The 23162-nt window shown below is 37.6% G+C and overlaps 2 protein-coding genes across 7 annotated transcripts; both read right to left on the reverse strand.

Annotated features, from left to right (window-relative positions):
- Positions 1-1671: 1671 nt before the first annotated feature.
- LOC105050436 (N-acylphosphatidylethanolamine synthase) lies at positions 1672-10974 on the reverse strand. 6 transcript variants are annotated; one of them, XM_019852115.2, is made up of 7 exons: positions 10622-10760; positions 9615-9701; positions 6069-6138; positions 5406-5533; positions 3526-3611; positions 3272-3409; positions 1672-2211 (listed from the first exon to the last, which is right to left on the reverse strand). In XM_019852115.2, exons 4-7 carry the CDS (start codon positions 5515-5517, stop codon positions 1918-1920), a joined length of 630 nt encoding a protein of 209 aa, XP_019707674.1. In that variant the 5' UTR covers positions 5518-5533; positions 6069-6138; positions 9615-9701; positions 10622-10760; the 3' UTR covers positions 1672-1917. The 6 variants fall into 6 exon arrangements, with proteins under 6 accessions (XP_019707674.1, XP_019707673.1, XP_019707675.1 ...); XM_019852114.3 differs by having other exon boundaries at positions 9531-9701; XM_019852116.2 differs by lacking the exon at positions 9615-9701 and having other exon boundaries at positions 10622-10841.
- A 7393-nt stretch (positions 10975-18367) lies between these two features.
- Positions 18368-21510, reverse strand: LOC105050435 (coniferyl alcohol acyltransferase). Its single transcript, XM_010930451.4, has 2 exons — positions 21044-21510; positions 18368-19470 (listed from the first exon to the last, which is right to left on the reverse strand). The coding sequence occupies exons 1-2, from the start codon at positions 21464-21466 to the stop codon at positions 18535-18537; spliced, it is 1359 nt and encodes a 452-aa protein (XP_010928753.1). The 5' UTR covers positions 21467-21510; the 3' UTR covers positions 18368-18534.
- Positions 21511-23162: the final 1652 nt, after the last annotated feature.

Consider the following 23162-nt stretch of genomic DNA (forward strand, 5'->3'; position numbering starts at 1 on the left):
ATAAAAATATTTTCTCCATATAAAATTTTTAAATAAAAAAATAAAATATAAATATTAAATGTGTATTGAAAAATGATGACTATGTGAATCAATTATATAAAATGATGTACTCTACATTGAATTTTTTACATCATTTATGGTACATAAAAAAAATTCTTTTTGAATATGATATTCTGATGTGGCACAGGATGTGATGCATTGGATGATCGTATCAACTACGACAATCAAATGGAGGGTTTCTTGGGCTCAGCCGGAGGATCCAGCGTGTAAGGATAAGACGAACAAACCATTTCTTTTGAAAGGCATGGGTTACCAACTGTCATAAAATTGACCTTTTTTTTAAAAAAAAAACATTTTAATTTACTTTAGATATACGCATAGATCCGGATATCTGCTACAAGTCTGCACAAATGATAAAGAGGACTGTGTGGAGGGTTTATGTCAAGCGCCAGATCATGTTATAATGGATACGGGAAGAGGTCCGCTAAGATCGTGTCTGCGAGCCATAATGGCCAATTATGTTTCCCAGAAAACGCCAACCACTCCAGCCTTGGTTCCGAAGTTTTGCCGGGGCGTCGGTTAGGAGACAAATGAAGATGTTACCCAGCTGTGTAACTTTCTTTTACTTTCCTTTTTTTAAGAAAAAGAGGAGACATTCAAGAACCCTTTTTTTTTTACCTTTTTGAGATTTCTATATTATTTTAGCATTTCATGTGCTTTACGAACCACAACTCTCTCATGAATTGCATCCACCCAGTGGATGGTAAGCAATAGACTGTGATGGACAAGTATGATGTCGCCATGACCAACATGAAACAAGTTACATGAAGGGCAAGAATATCAAAAATAAGAAACATTCTATAAATAGGAACCGCCAATTTTCTTTTTTTCCATTTTCCAAAGTTTTGTTTTTTCTATGGATTCCATTGAATGCTTCCTTTTCCAAAAACTTACAAACTTCTGGATATTCTATATTTTTTTATAAAAAAAAATCTGAAAATGGTCATGCAATCTAAACATGTTGAGTGAAGTAGAAGGTCCAAGTACACACCCATCATAAAGATTAAAATGTTTAGGCACATAATTTCGTAAAATAGAGAAGCATAAGGAATCGTAGATCAGAGTTGTAATTGACCAGGACCCAATTTCGGAATACAGTTTAAAATATAGATCTCAACGGCCACACTAGCGCTACTGATCTCCCAAATTTATAATGGACCTAGCCTGATGACCTGGCTAAAAACAATATAAAATTAAGCAAGGTAAACTTAAGCCCCGAAGGAAATAAATAACAGGCAAGCCTAACTGAATCTAAGGATTAAATTCTTGTCATGTGGATCCAAAAATATGCAACTTTTAAATTATGCTTTAGCCTTTAGGGATCAATCAATCAATCAATATATATATATATAAACTTTAGGATTTCAACTCATCTAGTCAAACACTCTTCAAATCTAATGAACGTAAGAGTAATTGGGTCTTTGAAACCTGTTTGACCTTAGGTGGAGATGATGTTATGCAACTGAAGTCATTGGCTTGCACTGATATGCATTACTTGCATTATAATCATTATAAATCAAACAAAAGGTCATGCAATTTATGCAGCTATATAACAACTTCACGAATCATCTCACACGCAAGACTAATCAAGCAGCAAAATATCCACTAATATTTGGAAAGTATCAGAATAGTTTGTTTTTATTTTCCATTAACTTCAGTAACTAGCAATGAATCACCGGATGGTCTTACAAGTAAGGTGTTACTCGTCAGGGAAAAAAACATTAGGACCTTTTCATAGGCCCGTGTAGCAAGGAACTTAAAATCAATAGAATATATGCAAGAAAGGGAGCATGCCCCAAAATTTCCATGCCATGTAAACTATAACCTCAATCAATCAGAAGAAAAATGTGCACTAAATCATGCCTTAAATCTCTTGAGGGTCCCACCAAAGTTACGCAATCTCTCCATCACAGTTCGAATCTGATCCGAAATGTTAATGTAGAGCCATTTTTGTGCTGCCTCGTCAAGTCCATCTGGGGTAGTGTTGGGCCACCCAAGACTGGGAAAAGATGATTCCCGAGATACTGTTTTAGCTGTTTGCTTCAAGCTTTGGAGATCAAATTCAATTGGTTCACCAATAATGATTTTGATGTCCTTACTGCAAAGAGGGACTAGTGGTCTTCTACCAAAGAAAAATTTCTCAGGCATCACCTGAAAGTCCCAGGAAAGAATAAATAAAACAACATAAGAAAGGAACAGAGAATTAGAAAGTCAGTCTCTGCCTATCCGTTCTGATCAGATTTTGAGACCAAAAAAGTCAAGTTGTACAGAAGAGAAACTGTAGTATAACCATGCCGTAGAAATGTTAGCATAATGCCATGGACAAAAAATCCCTCGTGCCACATCAACACGAGTAATGGTGATAAAGAACAGATGACTAACACCAGCCACCAGCAGATGCCTTTGACATGCGTGATTACCATATCAGGAATTTCTCATATCAATGCCCTGTATAATTAAATCTTTATAGCAAATATAAATATAAATCTTCTATTTGGGATGGCTTATCTGTTTCTGGATCTCTCAGGAAACTTGCTTCTGCACACTATTCATAAATGTTTCCTTTCCCATATCATATAGTAAATATAAATGAAAAACTTCAATTTAGGGTGGTGCATCAGTCTCTGAATCTCTCAGGAAACTTGCTCCTAGACACACTTCCTAAGCCTTTCCTCCTCTTCGTCCGTTTTTGCTTTTCCTATCTTTTTAGTTTCTTAGGAAATCCATTTCTCCACCATCAAATAGGCTTCCATTTCAGGTAACTAAGACAAAACCTGATACTGATTATGCTACAAATTTTGTGCTTAAATTACATAGCAAATGCATTTAGCAACAAAACAATACCAAATACCATTGGCGTGTATGTATATCTGTGTGCACATGCACATGGGTGTGGGAGCAGGCACAAGTGTACACATGTGCATTGGTGCTCGTTTGTATTCTTTCCATGCATTGGAGGAAACAACTTGCATTTCTAGATTCCCTAACAATTAGATAGTTGGAACTCGAGCATTTCAAACCAACGAGAAGTGAATTTACTGTCAGCTTATGAAGTTACCATAGGATAAAACAATATACAGGATAGCTTTCATCATATTTTGGTAAAAATGATCATATATAAGCATCACATATTAGTTACATTCATATGAGAAATGTGTGACTGAAAGCAAAAAGGTAGGAAACTAGATGAATGAATCACATATCCAGATACCTTTTCAAATCCACAGTGTACGATCGGCAAAACTATGGGGGTTACAGGTGCACGGACAATAAGACTTGCAGTTCCCCACTTCAAACGTCTTATGGGTGCATTTTCCTGGGACACTTTTCCTTCTGGAAATGCATGCAACTACTTGAAAAGTAATGATGAGCTTTAGTGAAAATTGATAATAATTTCTAGTGATCATACAAAAGAAAAAGGTTGACGACAAAGGAGCAGTCGTCAGAAAGCATAAAAGGAACTACCCAGCCTCCACCACTCAGCACTTCAAGAGCTTCATTCATATGTGCCTGATATATTCCACCACCCCTTGTTATAGGTATGCATTTTCCTGTGGATTTAAATCTCTCAGAACAATGATCACAATATGAGCCAAAAAGGGATTCCACGGTAACCGGGATAAGAGCAAATAAATAGAAATTTCAAGCAGCACGTAATAAACTAGCAGAAGAAAAGAAGATGCAAAACTGATCACAAGTTGGAGCAAAGTCTATGTAACCTTACGATTGAATTTACTGCATAAAAATATAAAAAAGCTAAAAATAGAAAAACCAAACATAACAGACTGTATATTAACTAAAGCTGATATGGTCCTCCCTTTAGAAAAATAATGAGAATGACAATAGAGGAAATAGCCAAGCACAGAGAGCCTATATGCTGTTGAGAACAGCAGACCAGCCAGGACAAGTCAATCTGCAACATCTAAGAATGGGTAGAGAGGCATGCTAGTGATCTTTACGCATTTATGTTTTTAAGGACATAGTTCCAGCTACAGCCACCTGAATATTCTTCTCGGGCAGATTTCAAAGATTCTAGAATGTACATTTGTTTATAAGTTAAGCATCATTTTGATGTGCAAAATGCCACATGTATATAAAATAGTCATTGTCAAGATGCCGCACAAGATTCTATTATGGCTGTTGAAAAGCATGACATAAACAAAAGCATCTGGAAATCTAAAATTCATAAGAATTCACAGAATCTCTTCTGGAATTAGAATCACACAAAAATATCGTCAAATAATAAGATTAATTGATAGTCCATGTTCTCGACCAAGCACTCAATATCACCATTTGACAACATCCGGAGTTTTGACTCCTGAAAATAGCTAAAACAGCCAATATTCTATGAAGTACTATATCTGGGTACACACACATATATATTAATGCATTATGAAAACTAGGCATGCTGTTTTGTTAAAATTAACATAATAGTTCCACACAACATAATAATTACTAGAAAAAAGAATCAGCAGTCTGGCATATAATTGGACAAAATCAGGATGCCTATTCACTAATTCCTGTTGGTAATCACCTGATACTCTGTCTTTTCATAATAAGTAAAGGTGGTAAAGGTTTTGGGAAATAGAAGAAGTCAACATTAAGCAGAACAGATGCATGAGGTGGGGTAATGATCTAATGGTTGGTATCTGTATGCGTGCCCAAACTTTTGCAACTCTGATGGTATTTACATTTTGCAGTATTCATATTAATAAACAATCATATTAACCCCAGGACTATTTAGGAATAAGTCAATTTGATCACGAGGCCAGTCTTCTAATGAAAGGGGGATACCTCAGAGCAAAATGAGTATGTTCAGTCTGTCACTTGCTTCTAGATTGAACTGTAAGCGACTTTAACTTTTCAGCCAAGTGTGACAGGGTCAGCAGAGTAATTCTGTTAAGTACCCATTTCAGGGGAGTCAATTTCCTCCCAGAAAGAGTACAATACCCACAGTGTTTGCATGAGGATGAGGAGAGCAACAATTTTCCCCATTAATCATTCACTTAACAGTAGCCATTACTTACATTCTTAGACAAAACAATTCTCTTGCCCATCTCATACCAAGGATAATAAGAACTTGCTCAAATTAACATCAAAGCTATTGTATCTTAACCTTTCAGAACAAAAAAAGAAGGATTTAGAACATCTTATCAGTCTCTTTCCCTTACAAGACACCAGCATGTGAACTAAAAACAACTTTAATACCTGGTTACTTACCAACAACAACCCGGTTATGACAAGGAAAGACTAATTTATCTGATATTGACTGCAAAAGACCAGGTTCCTAAGCCAGGTGCAGAAAAACTCATGATAATAGCTATATGAAGCATAGGAAGTCTTACCAAGTCGAAATATGTACGAAAGAATTGCATTTTTGAAGCATATATCTTCTGCGGCTAAAACCCACCGAGCTAGTTTTGCATCCATAGTTGGAAAACCCTTGAAGCCCCACATAAGTGGATCATCCAACCTGTTTTATGACGCACAACTTAAGCTTTTGCTTTGGAGGGCCACTTCTCCTTATTAATTAAAGCAAGCTAGAATGAGCTTAAAGTAGATGACCAATCCAAAGCAGTTTGCAAAATCAACAAAGATTAAACTAATAGAGCATGGCATAATTCATAAAAATGCATCCAGAGAAAAATAAAAGCATCACATATTTGATGCATTTTAGCTCCTAATCCACCTCAGATATTGCTCTATATGTGATACTTTTTGATGTAATGAAATAGAGAGTTTTCAGTTGGCAAATCCAGCTGTGGTCCTATCACGTGCCTTTTTTTCTTCCCTAACAACTAATCTCGACTTGGCTCCAGCAAGATATTCCTACTTAAAATTGATAAATTAGAGTTGAATATTCATTTTGCCATTTTTCAATCAAACAAGTAAAAAACACAAAGTAACTTTTCATCAATGAACTTAAAAGTTATTTAGATGCAGTAAATGGTAGTAGTGGCTAGTAACTTGTACACTAAAAATATTTAAAAAATAACAATAAACTGGACCTGAGATGTGCTTCCAAAGTGGTTGTAGTACCTAAGGTACGGGGTCCTACAGCCTAGTTTCCAATAAAACCTGCAAAAATGTTTATGTCACCACCAACCAATGATTTAAATCAAAAGTTGACTATCATACCAATCATGGTTAGTGCACAGTATAATATAGTATTCATTGAAACAAGATGAACCTTTTATAGGTTCTTTGCGCTTTAAATTTGTTTGGTGATTCAAAAGAAATATTTAATTAACAAGAAAAAAGTTTAAAAAATGCATGAAAATGTAAACTTATTTCCAATTGTTACCCAATATCTACTAATTAGCAACTCTGACATCACAAATTTGGCAATACCTATGGCCTTGTAAGAATCACGCATCTTCATGCTTTGCAGTTCTGATACCACTTGCTGGGAAGGATCCCTCACGAGTGCGGAATATGGATCCCCCCACCCAAGATCTCAATGCCGGTAATGGTGTCGATACCGCAATAGAAAAAAAGAAGAGATAAAATAAATGACACAATCAAATACGTGGATCAGCCCAAGACTTACCTCTACGAAGCACGCAAGCTTCATTATAAGAGAAAATAACAAGTACAAAAGGAGATTATATACTTTCAACTCTCATATACAAACCTCTCTTAACAAGAAGCACAATCCTCACAAAAGCTATCACAAAATCCTCCAAGGAGACCCTCTCAAAGACCTATCGAGTCAAGGCCCTTGATGCCCCTGGACGCTTCATGTGATGCTCTCAGCTGCTACATCATGCCTCTGCCCCTACACTCACGATCACTCTCACAGCTGTTCCAGGACACTATCGGCTGCTTCTGCAGTTGCACACACCAAGCTGCTTCTCTGATTCCCGCCTTTGGCTACCACAGCCTCTCAGATTTCTTTTATAGGCTCAAAGTACTCCAGATCGAAATCACAGTCCTGATCAAAGTCCAAAAATCCAGCTGTCGTCTGATCGCACCTGCGAGCTCTCTGAACTGCCTAATTGCGCTCCTGCCCACCTGATCATGCCCGCAAACGCTCTAAGCCGCTCGATCATGCAAAACAGGCCTGTGGACAGCGATTTTTCGAGTGTGGACCGCGATTTTTCGAGCGTGGACCGCGACGGCCCATAACGGACATGTGGACCGCACCAGTTTCCCACGATCCACCATGGACCGCATCACACAGAGGGCCTAGGCTGCGCGTCCGCGCCCGCGCGCCTGCCTGGACTGCGTGTGTTGCTGCAGCCTGTTCCTGCCTTCGGGCCTACCGCTGCGGGCCCCGCTGTGCCATGTTTTTGGATTCCTTGCGTCGTGCACTGCGTGTTGGACTTCTTCGCATCTGATCTTCGCTGCTGTGGATTGAATTCGAGATGTCAAATTTCAACAATCTCCACCTCGACTCGACATTCGATCTCCACCTGACTTTGAGAGCTTTTGGATCTTCTCACCCCTATGTCCTGGGGCATACGCCGGCTACTCATAGATGGACAAACATGGGAGTCGAGCGAGACCGCTCGATTCTATCTCCATCCTGCATGACCTGAGATCTGCTTGAGATAGCCTCTTGGCGACGTTGCTTATCATCCTCCTGAGTCTCTCGTCTCATATCCGATCCATCTCCATCTGGAGCTTCGCCTCGCACTGGGCTCCCACTGACATCTTTCATGGTAGACGGCTTCTCCTTACATAAGAATGCATCGATCAACCCTTTTCGATTAATCTCCACTTTGATTGTATTTGACTTCTCCATCTTCTTCAATCCCGATCAACACCATCGCAATTCGGACAATCTGGCGCTCTAGTACCACCTGACTCTGATACGAATTATTGCAGCAGAAAGAAAGAAGAAATAAAATAAATGACACAATCAAATATATGGATCAGCTCAAGACTTATCTTCACGAGGCACGCAAGCTTTATTATGAGAGAAAATAACAAGTACCAAAGGAGATCACACACTTTCAACTCTCATACACAAATCTCTCTCAATAAGAAGCACAAGCCTCACAAAAGTTCTCACAAAGTCTCCAAAGGAGATCCTCTCACAGGCCTGTCAAGTCAGGATCCTCGACGTCGCTGGATGCTTCCTGTGATGCTATCAGTCGCTACATCATGCCTCAGCCTTTGCCCCTACACTCACGGCCACTCCCACGACCGTTCCAAGATACTCTCAGCTGCTTCTGTTGCTGCACATGCCAAGCTGCTTCTCTGATTCCCGCCTTCAGCTACCACAGCCTATCAAACCTCTTTTATAGGCCCAAAATCTACTTCAGATCAAAATCACAGTCCTGATCGAAGTCCAGAAACCCAGGTGCCATTTGATTGCGCCCGCAAGCTCTCTGAACCACCCGATGGCACTCTTGCCCACTTGATCACGCCTACAAACACTTTAAGCCGCTTGATCGAGCAAAACAAGCCTATAGACCATGATTTTTCGAGCGTGACCATGGCGGTCCATGCCTAGATTCCATCGCGATCGATCAAGCACTTAAAACACTCATAAGTACCCTTCCATGACTAACCAATAGAACCTTTTCAAACCGTTTCTTTTTAAGAACCAAAAAAATTTATGCCAAAATAACATACAACTTTGGACCTAACAGCCGGCCCCATTACCTTTCGGAATGGGGGATCCCCGTTGGCAACAACCACAGTAGTAGTTGCGGAACTACTGGGCCAAGAGAGGACAACCTATTGTTTCTGCTCCTCTTTCTTTGCCAGTTTAGGGAAGGAAGCCTAGCCCGTTCAAGCGAATCCGCCTTAGGGCATCATCATAGGTGGGAGGCTGGCGTCCCGATCCACCGTGGACCCCGTCATACAGATGGCCTGGGCTGCACGCCCGCACCTGCGCCTGGGCTGTGTGCCCGCCTGGGCCATGCGCCCGCCTAGGCCGTGCGCTGCAGGCCTTGTTGTGTTGTGTTTTTGGGCTCCTCACGTCGTGCGCTACGTGCTGCGCTTCTCCACATCTGGTCTTCGCTATTGCGGGTCAAATTCGAGGCATTAAATCCCAACATATGCATGTTTTATGAATAATGGATCCTTGATTCTTAAAGCAATAAAGGATATGCATATATTTTTCTGAGAATAAAAGGGATGCTTTTTCTTCCTTTCCTATCTTAGTGATGGCGCACTCTCCTAGAGCAGGTAATTACAACATCATTAGTCATCACCAAGCTTGATATATCCTATACTGTGAACTGATATTACCATTTTAGACCCAAAGAAAAAGCTGGTTATGCCCTATAATTCTATCCAAAGAAAAACCCTTACGACATCATTTATGATGTCACCAAACTGGTTATGATCTATAATTTATGCCCCTTCAATCTCACTCCCTACGACCTACTCTGATACTGATGGCATGTGTTTACGCTGATAACCAATTTAACAGCTTCATTTTTTTCCTGGTCTCAGATCCCAAAATCACCACATAATATTCCAAAAAATAAGTAAAGCAAAGCAATGAATTATACATTCTAACAATAACAACCGCATATGTTGGTCACGTGACTCATGACTTTTGATGATCATGGCTTCTCTTCAGAGTTTGAGGTCACCTCATCAAACTAGTGGTTGAAACATGAGCACCAGGTTTTTCCTGTCACTAATCCAAGTCTTCATGGCATACTCCAGACATCGAAGACCTGAATAATCCCATTAGTGAAAAGGTTACACTTATTTCTCTTCACTTTCAAAAAAGCTATTGGTTACAAGAAATCTATTAATAATATTCATAAAAACAGCTAACTTAAACTTTCTTTTAATGTCTGCACGACAAAGTCACCCTGACCCCTTCCACGCTAAAACTTCTAGTGTGATAGATTACTCAAACCGAAAATGCCATCACTAAGTTATTTCAAGAAACAGGATAGACCAAAAGCACATCCTTTGAAGTTACTTACTCTTAGTAGATTTGAATTTAAATGAAAAACATTCAATTTACACAATTAAGCGAGGCAATTTACATCCCCATCATTGTTAAAGCAACACATGCCCAGATATTTTATGTGAGGCAGCACCTCAAGGTTAACACATGGCCTGACCTATCAGGGAACGCCATCATATTGTTTTTGTGTCACCTGACTGACCATACAGCAGAGTCATCCCAATCAAACAATTCTCATTTGGATGTCATGCGTAATTGACTGTTACATTACTGCCATGGATGGCTGACATAATTATAATTCTGCTCACAGAACCGGCAATCTAAAACCTATCTATTTGGATGCATGTATATTTAGTTGTTTGCTGATTTCCAGCGACTAATAGCTGTGGAAGCGATCATATTGTGGTTTGGAAGGCTGACACAAAGCAAGACAAACTTTTCAGCAGGAAATGAAATCAAGCGTGGAATTTGAGAACCAAGTTCAGAATTTTTATGAAGTTAGGGATCCGTTATTATTTGTACCGCAATTTAGCTCAAAAAAAAAAAAAATGGCGGTTCTGATCAACGATTGATGAAGTGAAGAAAGATCAGAACACCAGCAATGAGAAAAGACAAAAAGGGTGAAAAAATGGAGGAAAAAAAAAAAGAGAGGGAATGGAAGGTCGGTTAGTGACTCACGTGGACATGTGATTGCTGACAGTGATGAGGGGCCGGCCAGGGGGACGGAAGCGGACGAGGCGGATTAGGGTTTCGGCGTTGTGGACGGAGGTGGAGTTGAGGAGGGAGGTGACGACCTTGGCGAAGGCCCCCACGGCCATGAACACGAGGGCACGCGGGACCCCTCCCAGGTGGTCCGCTCTCCCCGCCCACCCCATCACCCCTCCTCCCATCCCGCATTCGATCTCTCAATAACACCTGACGGTTTCCCAGCACGCGCGGGAGCGGGGAGGGCGACGAAATCGTTTCCTCGGTTCTTCTTCGGCGCCGCCGGGAGGTGGAATGGGTGGAGACCCGAGAGAGCGGCTGCGGACTAAACGGCAAGCGCTTCATATTTTCGGTGATACGGTCAATAGCACGTGCGATGCGCGTGATATGATGACTAAGAAGGATCACTGGTCCGGTTTATTACAAATCAGAAGATCAACAGGCAAAATGGAGGACCTTCATGCAATTGACAATGTCAATCCACGCTCGTTTTCTTTGATCAGGCAGCTTGGATGACATAAAGTACTGCTGGATTAGGATCTTCATGCCTCTTTTGCATTTATAGGATTACTTGGTTTAAATTCAATCTAAGATATATATATTTTGGGATTGAAATTAGAATTGAAATTGGAATAGGAGTTAGAACATATTTACTCTCTGATATATTTGATTCACGACCGGAACCAAAGTAAAAAATAGAATGGAACGGAAATTATCACATGGTTGCTTTTAAAGAAATAAGAACTATAGCATAACAATACTAACGGCGATTTAAAACAAATTGGTAAATAGGAGAGGGGAATTCCTTTTATTTTTTGGCAGGAGGGAATTCGTTGATTTATTGATTGACAATGAGGACCGCGCACATTCTTTATGCAACATCACCGCGAGCGGTGAAGTAATAGAAACCAGAATTTCACACACAAACACGAGCATGAACATCCTAGATGTGGCTGCGGACACGGATACATTTGGGTTTCACTTGGCAAGCGCCAGGAAATAATCGGCGGTCAAAGGTCGGAAAACAGGGCGGCTCCTTTGCCTCCGGTTGGTCCGCAAAGCTCTTGCGCAGGCGCACGGAGATTTGTAGGGATAAGCATCAGGCAATTCCATTTGGCCCCTCCACACTCCCCCTTGATAACGATCTGACACATCCCATGATTGGATCACAGAAAACCCTCTTAAATAACCGGTTACGACTCCAATAAAACTTCAAGACATCATTAAACTACTTAGAGATCGAAATACTGCAGGATGAAATTGATAAATCACTCAAAAAAAATTATAAAAATATCAGGAGGCTGCAAGGCTTGATACTTGTGATAAAAAATATTAGCAGATAAAAATTAAAATTTCATATCAAATTCTAAACCATATTATTGCAGACATAAGAAGAGCAACACTGAACAAATACATAAGATAACATAAACAAAGATAATTAACAACTTCAAAAAAGATTTTTTTTGTCATAAATTGATAAAAGAATTACCTTTAGGAACAAAGAAGATTTGAAGGAAAAAAAAAAAATTTGAAACATTTTTCTTTTCAGAGTGAGTACAACAACCATCCAGGTTAACGGAGAAAAATCGAAAACTAAAAAGAACTTCAAAGGATAAGATAAAACAAAGAAAGGGTTCTGATGATATACTCTCATTTGGGTCATGGAAATGGACATAGAATTCTTGCATCCTATCATTCACCATCTCCACCCTGTAATCACTCATCATCCTATACAACATCCTAAAAAAATCTAAAAAATCAAAAATAAGGAAAAAAAGGGGGAGAAATCCATCCATCAGATGGGCAGTGAGTTCGGGATAAGCTTTGCCATTTTCTTGCTCTCCTCCATCTAATCTTCTCATCTATGTGTGTGAAAAATTAACAAGTCCGAACGAATAGGGAAAACCAAGAGCTCCTCCTCCTCCAGCTTCTCCTCCTGCTCCTCCACCTTCTTTCACCATGACCGCCCCTCCTCCCAAACTTGCATCAACCTCATCGGCGCCTCTTCGATGCTTGTCCCCTCCGTTTGCTTCTCCCTGGACCAGCACTATGGCCCCATCTCACCTAACCGCTCCCTCACCGTCATGGACCACCACCTCTCCCCGTGCCCCATCGCCTCCCTCGCCCCCAGCATCAGATGTGCATGTGCTCCCAATGACTCACCCGAGCTCCTTCCGATGCCATCCCACCATCAAAACCATGCCGCCTTCTCATCGTCGAACTGACTCAATACACGGCGGTCGGTGATGACCAACTTTCTCATCCAGATCGAAACTTCTTTTCTTTCTTTCTTTTTTTTTCCTTATTGTCTTCATAAATTGATGCTAAACTGATGCATTTCGTCGTGCCCAACACTTTTTTCCCCTCTCTGGCTCTCTCCCTTTTTCTCCAACACCCCATGCGACGAATGGAGGCCTCTCAATGAAGAGGCCTAAAGATAGGAATACTAATGATATTACTAAGAAATTTGAATCAAAGTGCTGGTCTTTGTAATGGTACTAAATTGATAATTACAAGATTATTTTCTAAGATTATAGAATCTGAAATTATCAGTAGAAGCAATATTGGTGATCATGTGTTTATTTCGAGAATGATCTTATCTCCAACTGAATCTAAATGACTTTTCATATTGAAGCGAAGATACTTTCCTCTTTCTGTGTGTTTCACCATGACTATTAATAAGAGTCAAGGGCAATCACTAAAACAAGTTGGAATATATTTATCAATACTTGTATTTACTCATGGATAGCTATACATTGTACTATCTAGAGTAACTAGCAAAGATAGTTTAAAGGTATTGATAAATAACTGTGAGCACTCCAATAATTATTGTTCAATAAAGAATATTATTTATAAAAAGATTTTTTCAAATCTATCTGCTCCTCTTAATATACAAGATTTATAATTATATGTTAATATTTTTATCTCTATTTCATATTTATTTTAATTATTCTATGGATATTAATATATATATTTATTTCAAATTTTTGATTAACTACAAGATGTAGTGTAATTTATTAAGTGATTTAACAAATGAGAGAGACAACTGAAAAATAAAAGTTAGAATTGACAGAATATGAAATTCAATTACAATAAAGAACAATGATCTTATAAGTTTGGACATGCTCATTATTGACGAAGAGATACCTTTCTTCCTATTTTCAAATATTTTCCACTCTTGCATTCATTAATATTTTTCTTGCAATAGTTATTAATACTTTATTTTTTAATTTATTTGTTTGTTAGGGTAACCATATGCATGCTATAATCAGAAAAAATATTGTATAGAAATTTCATATGCTTATTGAAGAAGATCATATATATCTGATTACTAACCTCAAAGTTATACATATTGATAGAATATATCGTCTTATAAAGAATGATAAGAAGATTCTTTTTCTGCTGATCATGAAATTGAAGAAAATATAGGAAGATGATATATGTCCACTTTTGCACAAATTTTATTTCATAAATTATGATGAAATGGTGAATCAAGTTGATAATCATATCTATCTTAGTGATAAGAATAAAAATTATACATGTATCTTACTTAATCTTTTTATTATTTTATTAAACTAATAAATATTTTTTATGTCTATATTTTGCAGATGTTATTGAAAAATTGGTTGCTGTTAGATCTTTGGAGAATGTTCATGCTCAGAACTCTAATATTAAAAGAAGAAATTTGAAGCTATTGATACTTGAGTATGCATTTTGCTTAACATGTACTATATAATGTATATAAAAATATATTATTTATCTTTCTAATTCAATCTGATATTATTGTAGTGGACTGAGGATAAAGGTAACTCTATAGAATAATGCTACTGATTACATAGATGAAGCTAAAATTTTGCAGAATTTCACTCATCCAGTTCTAATTGTAACATCAACAATGGTTAAAATATTTCAAGATATTTAAAAAATATTTTTAATTTTTTTTATATTAAAATTTTATTCTTAATGGGATATTTATATTATAGGTGAGCATTATCTTTCCTCTACCAGTGCAACAAAAATTTATATTAATTTGGATAAATCTAAAGTGAAAAGTTTTAATTATAGGTATTGTTTACTTATTCGTTATCTTACTGTTAAATTATTTTATATATGACAAACTATTAACTAAATTTGATAATTTTTTCAGTAAAGATTTATCATGTATAAATGATGTTCAAGAAATTATATTCCAAAGCCAATCACAAATTTCTTCTGCTGATCCATTATCTATTAAAATGATGACAATTTAAGAGATAAAATTTATCGAGTAAGATTGTCATGGATAGATGATTGAAATTGTGTAACATTAAAACTTCATTCATATATTATGTAAATATTTTACATTTGATATTTATATTTGAAGATATGTAATCATAATTAAATATTAAATTATTTAATTTATAGGAGACTATCTTTAATTGTGAGGCTCTAATTAACGATATCGAAATAAAATATAAATGGTACTATATATCATGCTAAATTTGTCAGAAAAAAGTAAGATGCATTAATATTGGATTCTGGTGTGGTTGATGCAATATAGAGCCTAGATATCTAATGTCAAGATTTATTTCATATTTGATATTTAAAATTTATTAATAAAAAATAAATATATACTTTAGATCATAAAAAAATAAAAAATTTATATATTAGATATTTTAATATCACATCTCTTGCTCATGTCCATCATAATTTTTTATTTGTTAGTTATAATAAATTTTAATTTGATTCTATTCTTTTCTATTCTTTATATATTGATTACAATATTATGTGGAGGATTATACTGGATTTACATCGTTTGTCTTTTTTGATAAAGTCGCTCAACGGTTAATAGGCAAATCAACTAAAGAATTATGCATGGATAAGGTACATACAGTATATATTTCATATTTTATTCATCTAATAAATTACTTGATGATATCGAGTTGTATATTTTTTTTCGGGCAGAAAGATGATGATTCTATTGTTACTTTAGAAATCAAAAAAATTATAAAAAAAAGTTACATCTTTCAAATTAAAATTGATAAATACAATCTCAAACAAGGAGGAATAAGCTACACTGTCCTTAAAATAGTTTCGAATGATGCATGCAACAAATCAGAAGGCAATAAAAATCGAAAAAAATCCATTGTGAGTGATGTATTTTTATTCTTTTACATATGGATGATTATATTTATATATTTTATTTTAATAATTAATAACTAAATCTTTTTTTACAGATTGAAGTAGATGAGGATAAAATTTCTGTTATTGATATGACTATGAAGAAAAGAGATGTATATGGGATGCAAATAGGTGGTCATGCTCTGCTTGATGATGAGAATTTCGGAATAATTGATGCTGAAAATATTGATTCAAAAAATAATTTCTCTGTCAGCAAAAGATAAAAATGATTATGTTACTTTTTATTATTATGTTATTTAAATATTTGAAGTTTATATTTTTATTTAGAATATTTGATATCATCTATGATGTCTTTTATATTATATTGGATTTTTAATTTATAAATTTTTCAAAAAAATTTATGAAAATATCAGGAGGCTGCAGGGCTTGATACTTATGACCAAAAATATTAGCAGATAAAAATCAAAACTTCACATCAAGTTCTAAACCACATTATTGCAGACATAAGAAGAGCAATACTGAACAAATACATAAAATAGCATAAACAAAGATAATTGACAACTTCAAGAAGAAAACTTTCTTTCATAAATCGATAAAAAAATTACCTTTAGGAACAAAGAAGATTAGAAGGAAAAAAAAATTGAAATATTTTTTCTTTTCAGAGTGAGTACATCAACCATCCAGATTAACGGAGAAAAATCAAAAACTAAAAAAACTTCAAAGAATAAGATAAAACAAAGAAAGGGTTCTGGCGATATACTCTCATTTGGGCCATAAAAATAGACATAGAATTCTTGCATCCCATCGTTCACCATCTCCACCCTGTAATCACTCATCATCCTATATGACATCCCAAAAAAATCCAAAAAATCAAAAATAAAGAAAAAAAGGGGGAGAAATCCATCTATCAAACGGGCAGTGAGTTCGGGATAAGCTTCACCATTACTTGGCTCTCCTCCATCTAATCTTCTCATCTATGTGTGTGGAAAATTAACAAGTCCGAATGAATAAGGAAAATCGAGAGCTCCTCCTCCAGCTTCTCCTCCCGCTCATCCACCTTCTTTTACCATAATCGCCCCTCCTCCCAAACCTACATCAACCTCATCGGTGCCTCTTCGATGCTTGTCCCCTTTGTTTGCTTCTCCCCGGACCAGCACCACGGCCCCATCTCACTTGGCCGCTCTCTCACCGTCACGGACCACCACCTCTCCCGGTGCCCCATCGCCTCCCTCGCCCCCGGTGCCGGACCTGCATGTGCTCCCATTAACCCACTCGAGCTCCTTCCGATGCCATTCCACCACTAAAACCATGCTGCCTTCTCACTATTGAACTGGCTCAACACGCGGTGATCGGCGATGACTAACTCTCTCATTTGGATCGGAACCTCTTTTCTTTCTTTCTTTTTTTTCCCTTATTGTCTTCGTAAATTGATGCTAAACTGATGCATTTCATCATGCCCAACGCTTTTTTCCCCTCTCCCTTAGGCCACGTGGCTCTCTCCCTTTTTCTCCAACACCCCACGCGGCAAACGGAAGCCTCTCAACGAAGAGGCCTCCATTTTAATATATATAACTAGTCGAAGATCCGTGCATTGTATGGGGTTGGATGTACGGAAATAAATTTTCTTCTAAATATGATCAGATTGAAAAAAATTATATATAAATAATAAAATAATATTGATTCAAATTCTTAGAGTCATTTCATATTCTCAACTATCTATATAAATAGACTTTAATTATAAGAATATAATAATATCATACATTAATATCATAATTTAATGTGAAGAAATGTTCTTTCTAGATGGCACAACAAAATTCATTTGAGAAGTTGAGTTGGCAATACTTTAATATTTTTTCACAGAATATTATTTATATATATATATATATATATATATATATATATATACTAGTTTTGAGCCCATGCATGGAGCATGGGTTCTAGGTCTGATCATATTAAAAATTATCATATATAAATAATAAAATAATATTATTTAAATTTTTAATATCATTTTATATTCTCAACTATCTATATAAATAGACTTTAATTGTAAAATATAATAATATCATACATTAATAACATAATTTAATTTATATAAATAAGATTTAATATAATTTTTTATTAATCTCGGACTTGAATTTAATGCTTGAAAGATTGTTAGATAGGAGGACATATGGCATAGAAAAAATTACTAACATAGACAATCTCAAATGCTAAGAAATTTTCTCTCAGTTTCTGCTTATAATATATACATTAGTTTATATTAGAAGGTCAACAGATAATGGAGGACCTTCCTGCAATTGACAATGTCAATCCACGCTTGTTTTCTTTGATCAGGCAACTTGGATGACATAAAGTACTGCTGGATTAGGATCTTCGCGCCCGTTTTGCATTTATATGATTACTTCCTTGGTTTAAATTCAATCTACTTCATGTTTTAAATTGGAATTGAAATGGAAATTAGAACGATCTTACTCCCCGGTATATTTGGTCCATGATCGGAATCAGAGTAAAAAGCGGAATGGAACTCGAATTAACATACAGTTGCTTTTAAAGAAATAAAAACTATAGCACAACAACACTAACACTATTTAAATCAAATTGGTAAATAGGAGAGGGGAATTCCTTTTATTTTTCGGGAGTGAGGGGCGCGCACATTCTCTATACAACATCATCAAGAGCGTAGCGAGAACAGAAACCAGAATTTCACACACAAACACGACCATGAACATCCCAGATGTGGCTGCGGACACGGATACGTTTGGGTTTCACTTGGCAACCGCCAGGAAATAATCGGCGGTCAGAGGTCGGAAAACCGGCGGCTCCTCTGCCTCCAGCAGGTCCGCAAAACTCTTGCGCAGGTGCATGTAGACCACCCAGTCCCCGTTCCCTTTGGCGCTGGGCATAGGCATCGCGTAGCCTGTGGGGTTCTCCAATGGGAAGTGGTACGACGCAAACACCGCCCTCCCCCACCCGAACTCCACCTCCCCCACCGGCAAACGCCGACCCGACGACACCATGCACCCTACCCCCTCTTCCTTATGCCCGAGCAAGATCCTCGGCACCACTGGCTCCCGCCGCTGGAACTCCACCCAATCCACCAGACCCCGGAAGTGCTCCTCCGTTACCGCCGGCCGCAGCCACCCGTGCACCACCTCCGCCACCTCCTCCAGGCCCATATCCTTCAGCTCCTCCACCCCGAGGCTCCCGTATGGGAACGACAGCACGTTGCCGAAGTACCCGGCCATCTCGCCACCGGGGGCCAGCCGGGAACGTCCGTCGACGACGGCGCCTATGCGGCAGACCTTGTCCTCCGGGCGGGCGGTGCGGGAGAGGACGCGCCAGAGGTAGGCAATGAAGGCCTCCATCTTGGTTCGCTGGCCGCCGGCAGCGACTTGGATCCGGGCGATGTCGTCGGCGACGATGTAGTAGATGCGGCTGACGGCGGCCTCCTGGTCGGGAGAGGGCGGGGGCAGGGGCGGCAGCGAGGAGAACGGCACGAAGAGGCGGTCCAGAGAGGGGTCGTGAGAGCCCGAGCGGCGCGGTGTGAGGAGAGAGCGGCGGAAGGAGGGGGAAAGGGAAATAGGCTTGGAACCGGCGGTCTCGGCCCAGGCTACCAGGAATATGTTGGTGGAGTAGGCGTCCGCAATGCGGTGGTCGAAAGTGCAGGCCAGCACCAGCCCCCCGCATTTGAGCTCTGTTGCCTGTTCCCGGAAAAGATGAAATACAACCAGAAAAATTTAATCTCGCTCTATTAATGAAGGACAGAGGTCGTGGCTACAAACGCAGTAGTTCACCACGTTGGTATATATCTAGCGATAATGCAGACATCCATGAGCATGCTATCGTAGTTTTTTTGGGGATTCAAATTTTCTCCGGCAGAGAAAGTTTAATACAGATCATTTAAATATTTATATCGAATCAAAAAATTTAAATAATATCTTTCTATTAATTTTTTTAAATAAAATTTAAAATTAATACACATATAATAATATGATTGAAAAGACTACTGTATATCAGGACCAAGGATCCTGAGCTTTTTTAGTTCAACTCTGAAATAAAAATGATCCCCACTTTTGGTTGACCCGATCCAGTCCATGTGAAGTAACAATAGCTTAAAATTCAATCAAAGCAAAATATATAGAGATGAACTATAGGGTATGTATTCTTTCCAATTTCATAATCAATAATAAGATATTCCAATCAAAGATTTATATATAGCATTGATTATGATATATACTATAAAGAATATTTAAAAATTAAAAATCATGTATTTAAGTAGTCTATAAGTTATGGATCAAATGGGTGCAAAAAATAAATATTTAAAATGATTTGAGATTATTTATCAAAAAAAATATAATATTCTTTAATCTACTATGATTTAAATATCAAAATTTATTGATTTTTAATTTATATATATTTTAACATATGGTTGTTGAAAAATAATTTATTGAATATCCAAATAAGATTGTCATAGTGATCTATCAAGCATTACTCAAGACATGTATCATGATTGAACAGCAAGTCAAGTTGGTAGGCTTCAAATAGCAGGTGAATTCTTGTGTTAGAGCACTCTTCTGGTCATTTCTAAGGAATGAGATATTTCGTAAGCTAAAGTGATGGTGATGGCCTCACCAAGCACGGACGAACAAAAGTTCCATGTGAGCTTGCATTTCAAATTTATTTTGGAAGCTAGACCTGCAATTATGTTTGGAGAAATTATTTTCCGCACTTTGTGCACTAGTACACCATGCCAACTATCTCATCTCGTTTTCGTGGTCTATAAAAATTTATAAGCATACGATGAATGGGGCTTACAAAGGGAGAACGGGTGATTGGCATGTAAGGTATTACCACATGGTGCAATACCATATCTATTGGCTGTCCTCTACAGTGCGTACAGTACTCGTACATGCATTATTTACTGCTCATCCATTCTATCCGTATATGTGTTAGATCAACAGCTAGCACCGTACAATATAGAGGATCGAAAAAATATTCATTGTAATGGTGATACCACATCATCGTTGTAATAAATTAATAAAAAATTAAAAATAAATAAAATATATAGAGATAATGTGGGATATTATCTATGAGAATTTATATAATATATGATAATTGATGAAATATAAAAATAATTTATTAATTTATTATAAATTTGTTATGGTATCACCGTTGCAACGAATAATTTTTTGCAGTGGATCCGTGCTCCACGAACATATTTGGCTTCTAACTTTCTCTTGACACTTGAACGAGAGAAAGGCAAATTCATTATACCTGGACACAGAGCACCCCTTCCTCCTTCTTGGGCACCAGTTTCCCCTCCACGCTTTCATCAGGGTTATAAAGGCGCAGCTCTTGGAGCTCCACATTGGCATAAGCCTCGATGAAATCCACGCCGCGGTTGTTGCAAAGCAGCTCAGGCTCACCCATCGAGTTGGTGACGACCTCGCCGGCGAAGGGTTGGTAGGTCACCAGGGCCCGAGCCAGTGATGTCTTGAGAGCACTGACCATGGTGGCGAAAGTCGCCGGGCTCTGTTCGGCTGGTAGTTTTTTGTAGCAGAAGAACACACCGACGTCCAATGCCGGCAACAGCAGGTCAAGGTTGGACAAAGGCAGCCGTTGCTCCTGCACCGGCAGCCCCGCAGCCACTCTCTCCTTCGCCTTCACCGTTACTGCATACTCTTTGCATCCAGCCATTATCAGCTATCTACCGCAGCACAGAGAGATTAGACAGAGAGGTGGGTGGATTGACAGAGAGTTGTATGGAGGGGGAGGTCTATTTATAGATGGAGGATAGTGACACTGCAAAAATTTTTCGGTGAAGAAGCTTCGCCAGAAAAAAAAAAAAAAGAAAAAAAGGGAAAGCTTTGCAAAATTTTAAGGCTTTGTTCCACGGAGACGCGGGGGGATGGGGTTTGGTGTTGTCTAATTAAAAAAAAATATATTTTTTTATTATTTTATGATAAAAAAATATTCTACTATATATATATATATATATATTATAAAAAAAATCAGGACTGCTAGATTGAATCTCAGGAGTGAAATTAGATTGGATACTAGCATATCCATATCCATATTTATTTTTCTAACGAAAATAAATATAGATATGAATGTTATTCGGATACAAAAATTTATATTCATATTTATTTTAAATAGATACAGATATAATTTAGATATTAAAAATATAAATATAATTATAAATATAAATTAAATAATTAAATTTTATAATTATATAATCAAAGATATTTTTAAATAGTTGATAAATTAAGTTAATAATATATTTATATAATTATTTATTTTTTAAAAAATAAATATTATATAAAATTATATAATATTACAGATAGATTTGGATACGATATCAAAATTGATCTAAATAGGTATTATCCCTGCCACATTTACCCTTAGCTACATTCTACTGCAGAATTGGTAAGATTCATGTCAGCCATCCATTTCCAATTAGACGGCCCGGATTTTCAACTAGTTCCCTGGTTTTAGTTAGGCTGTAGCCGGTTTTAAGCCACGTACGCATGGCACGCACGCGTAATTAATATGAAATGACGGGGCTTTACGTTGACGGTTCTAGTTTAGTGGTATCAAACTTTTTCCCATCTATCTGGAAGGTCATTTTTTTGGAGTACCATGCGAGCGCGGGTTTATAGACATCTTCAAGGGGGAAAAATGGATGAAACTTAGCTTTTGCAAATTATTGCTTTGGTAGTCAAGGCTAGGGTTGGGTCCTTAAAATTATGAAAAATATCAACTATATTTTGTCAACATTTGGAGGGAGAGTGGGTAAATTTATAATGCCGTATTTATCCGCCAATATTTTTTAAAAGCACAGATAAATTATGATGCTTTAAAACATCCATAAATTACGGCACTTAAAAGCATCGACTGATAAGTTGCGATGCTTTAAAATATCGATAAATTACAGCCCTTAAAAGCATCGACGGAAGTCATAAAGCATCATCAAAATTGAACTCTTATTCCTCTTCCATCTCCAAATCGAAATCCTAGCCCTCTTCACCTCCCCCTCCTTTCTTTATGATCTCTTTTCTCTTCCGAGCCGACTCCCCCTCTTCTGACGATCTTGCCTCTCTGCCTCATCCACATTCTCTCTGGACTCCCACTTTTCTCTTCCTTTGATTCCATCTCTCCTCTAACATCTTTTTTCTTAGAGCTATTCTCTCCTTCTCCTCAGCATCCGTCAACTGCTCCTTCGCTGTCAGGATTTTGAGAGATTTGGTTTTGAAAACCACTATCTTCCGAGCTTGATTATTTTGCTTATATTTTTTTTTTGAATGTGATTTCAAGAAGATTAATCAAAGATCTTAAGAAGTCCCACCGCCATCCCATTTTGACTTCTTTTACCTTAGGGTGACAAAAAAACATT

This window comes from Elaeis guineensis, chromosome 8 (genome assembly GCF_000442705.2).
Source record: "Elaeis guineensis isolate ETL-2024a chromosome 8, EG11, whole genome shotgun sequence".
Lineage (NCBI taxonomy): Eukaryota > Viridiplantae > Streptophyta > Magnoliopsida > Arecales > Arecaceae > Elaeis > Elaeis guineensis.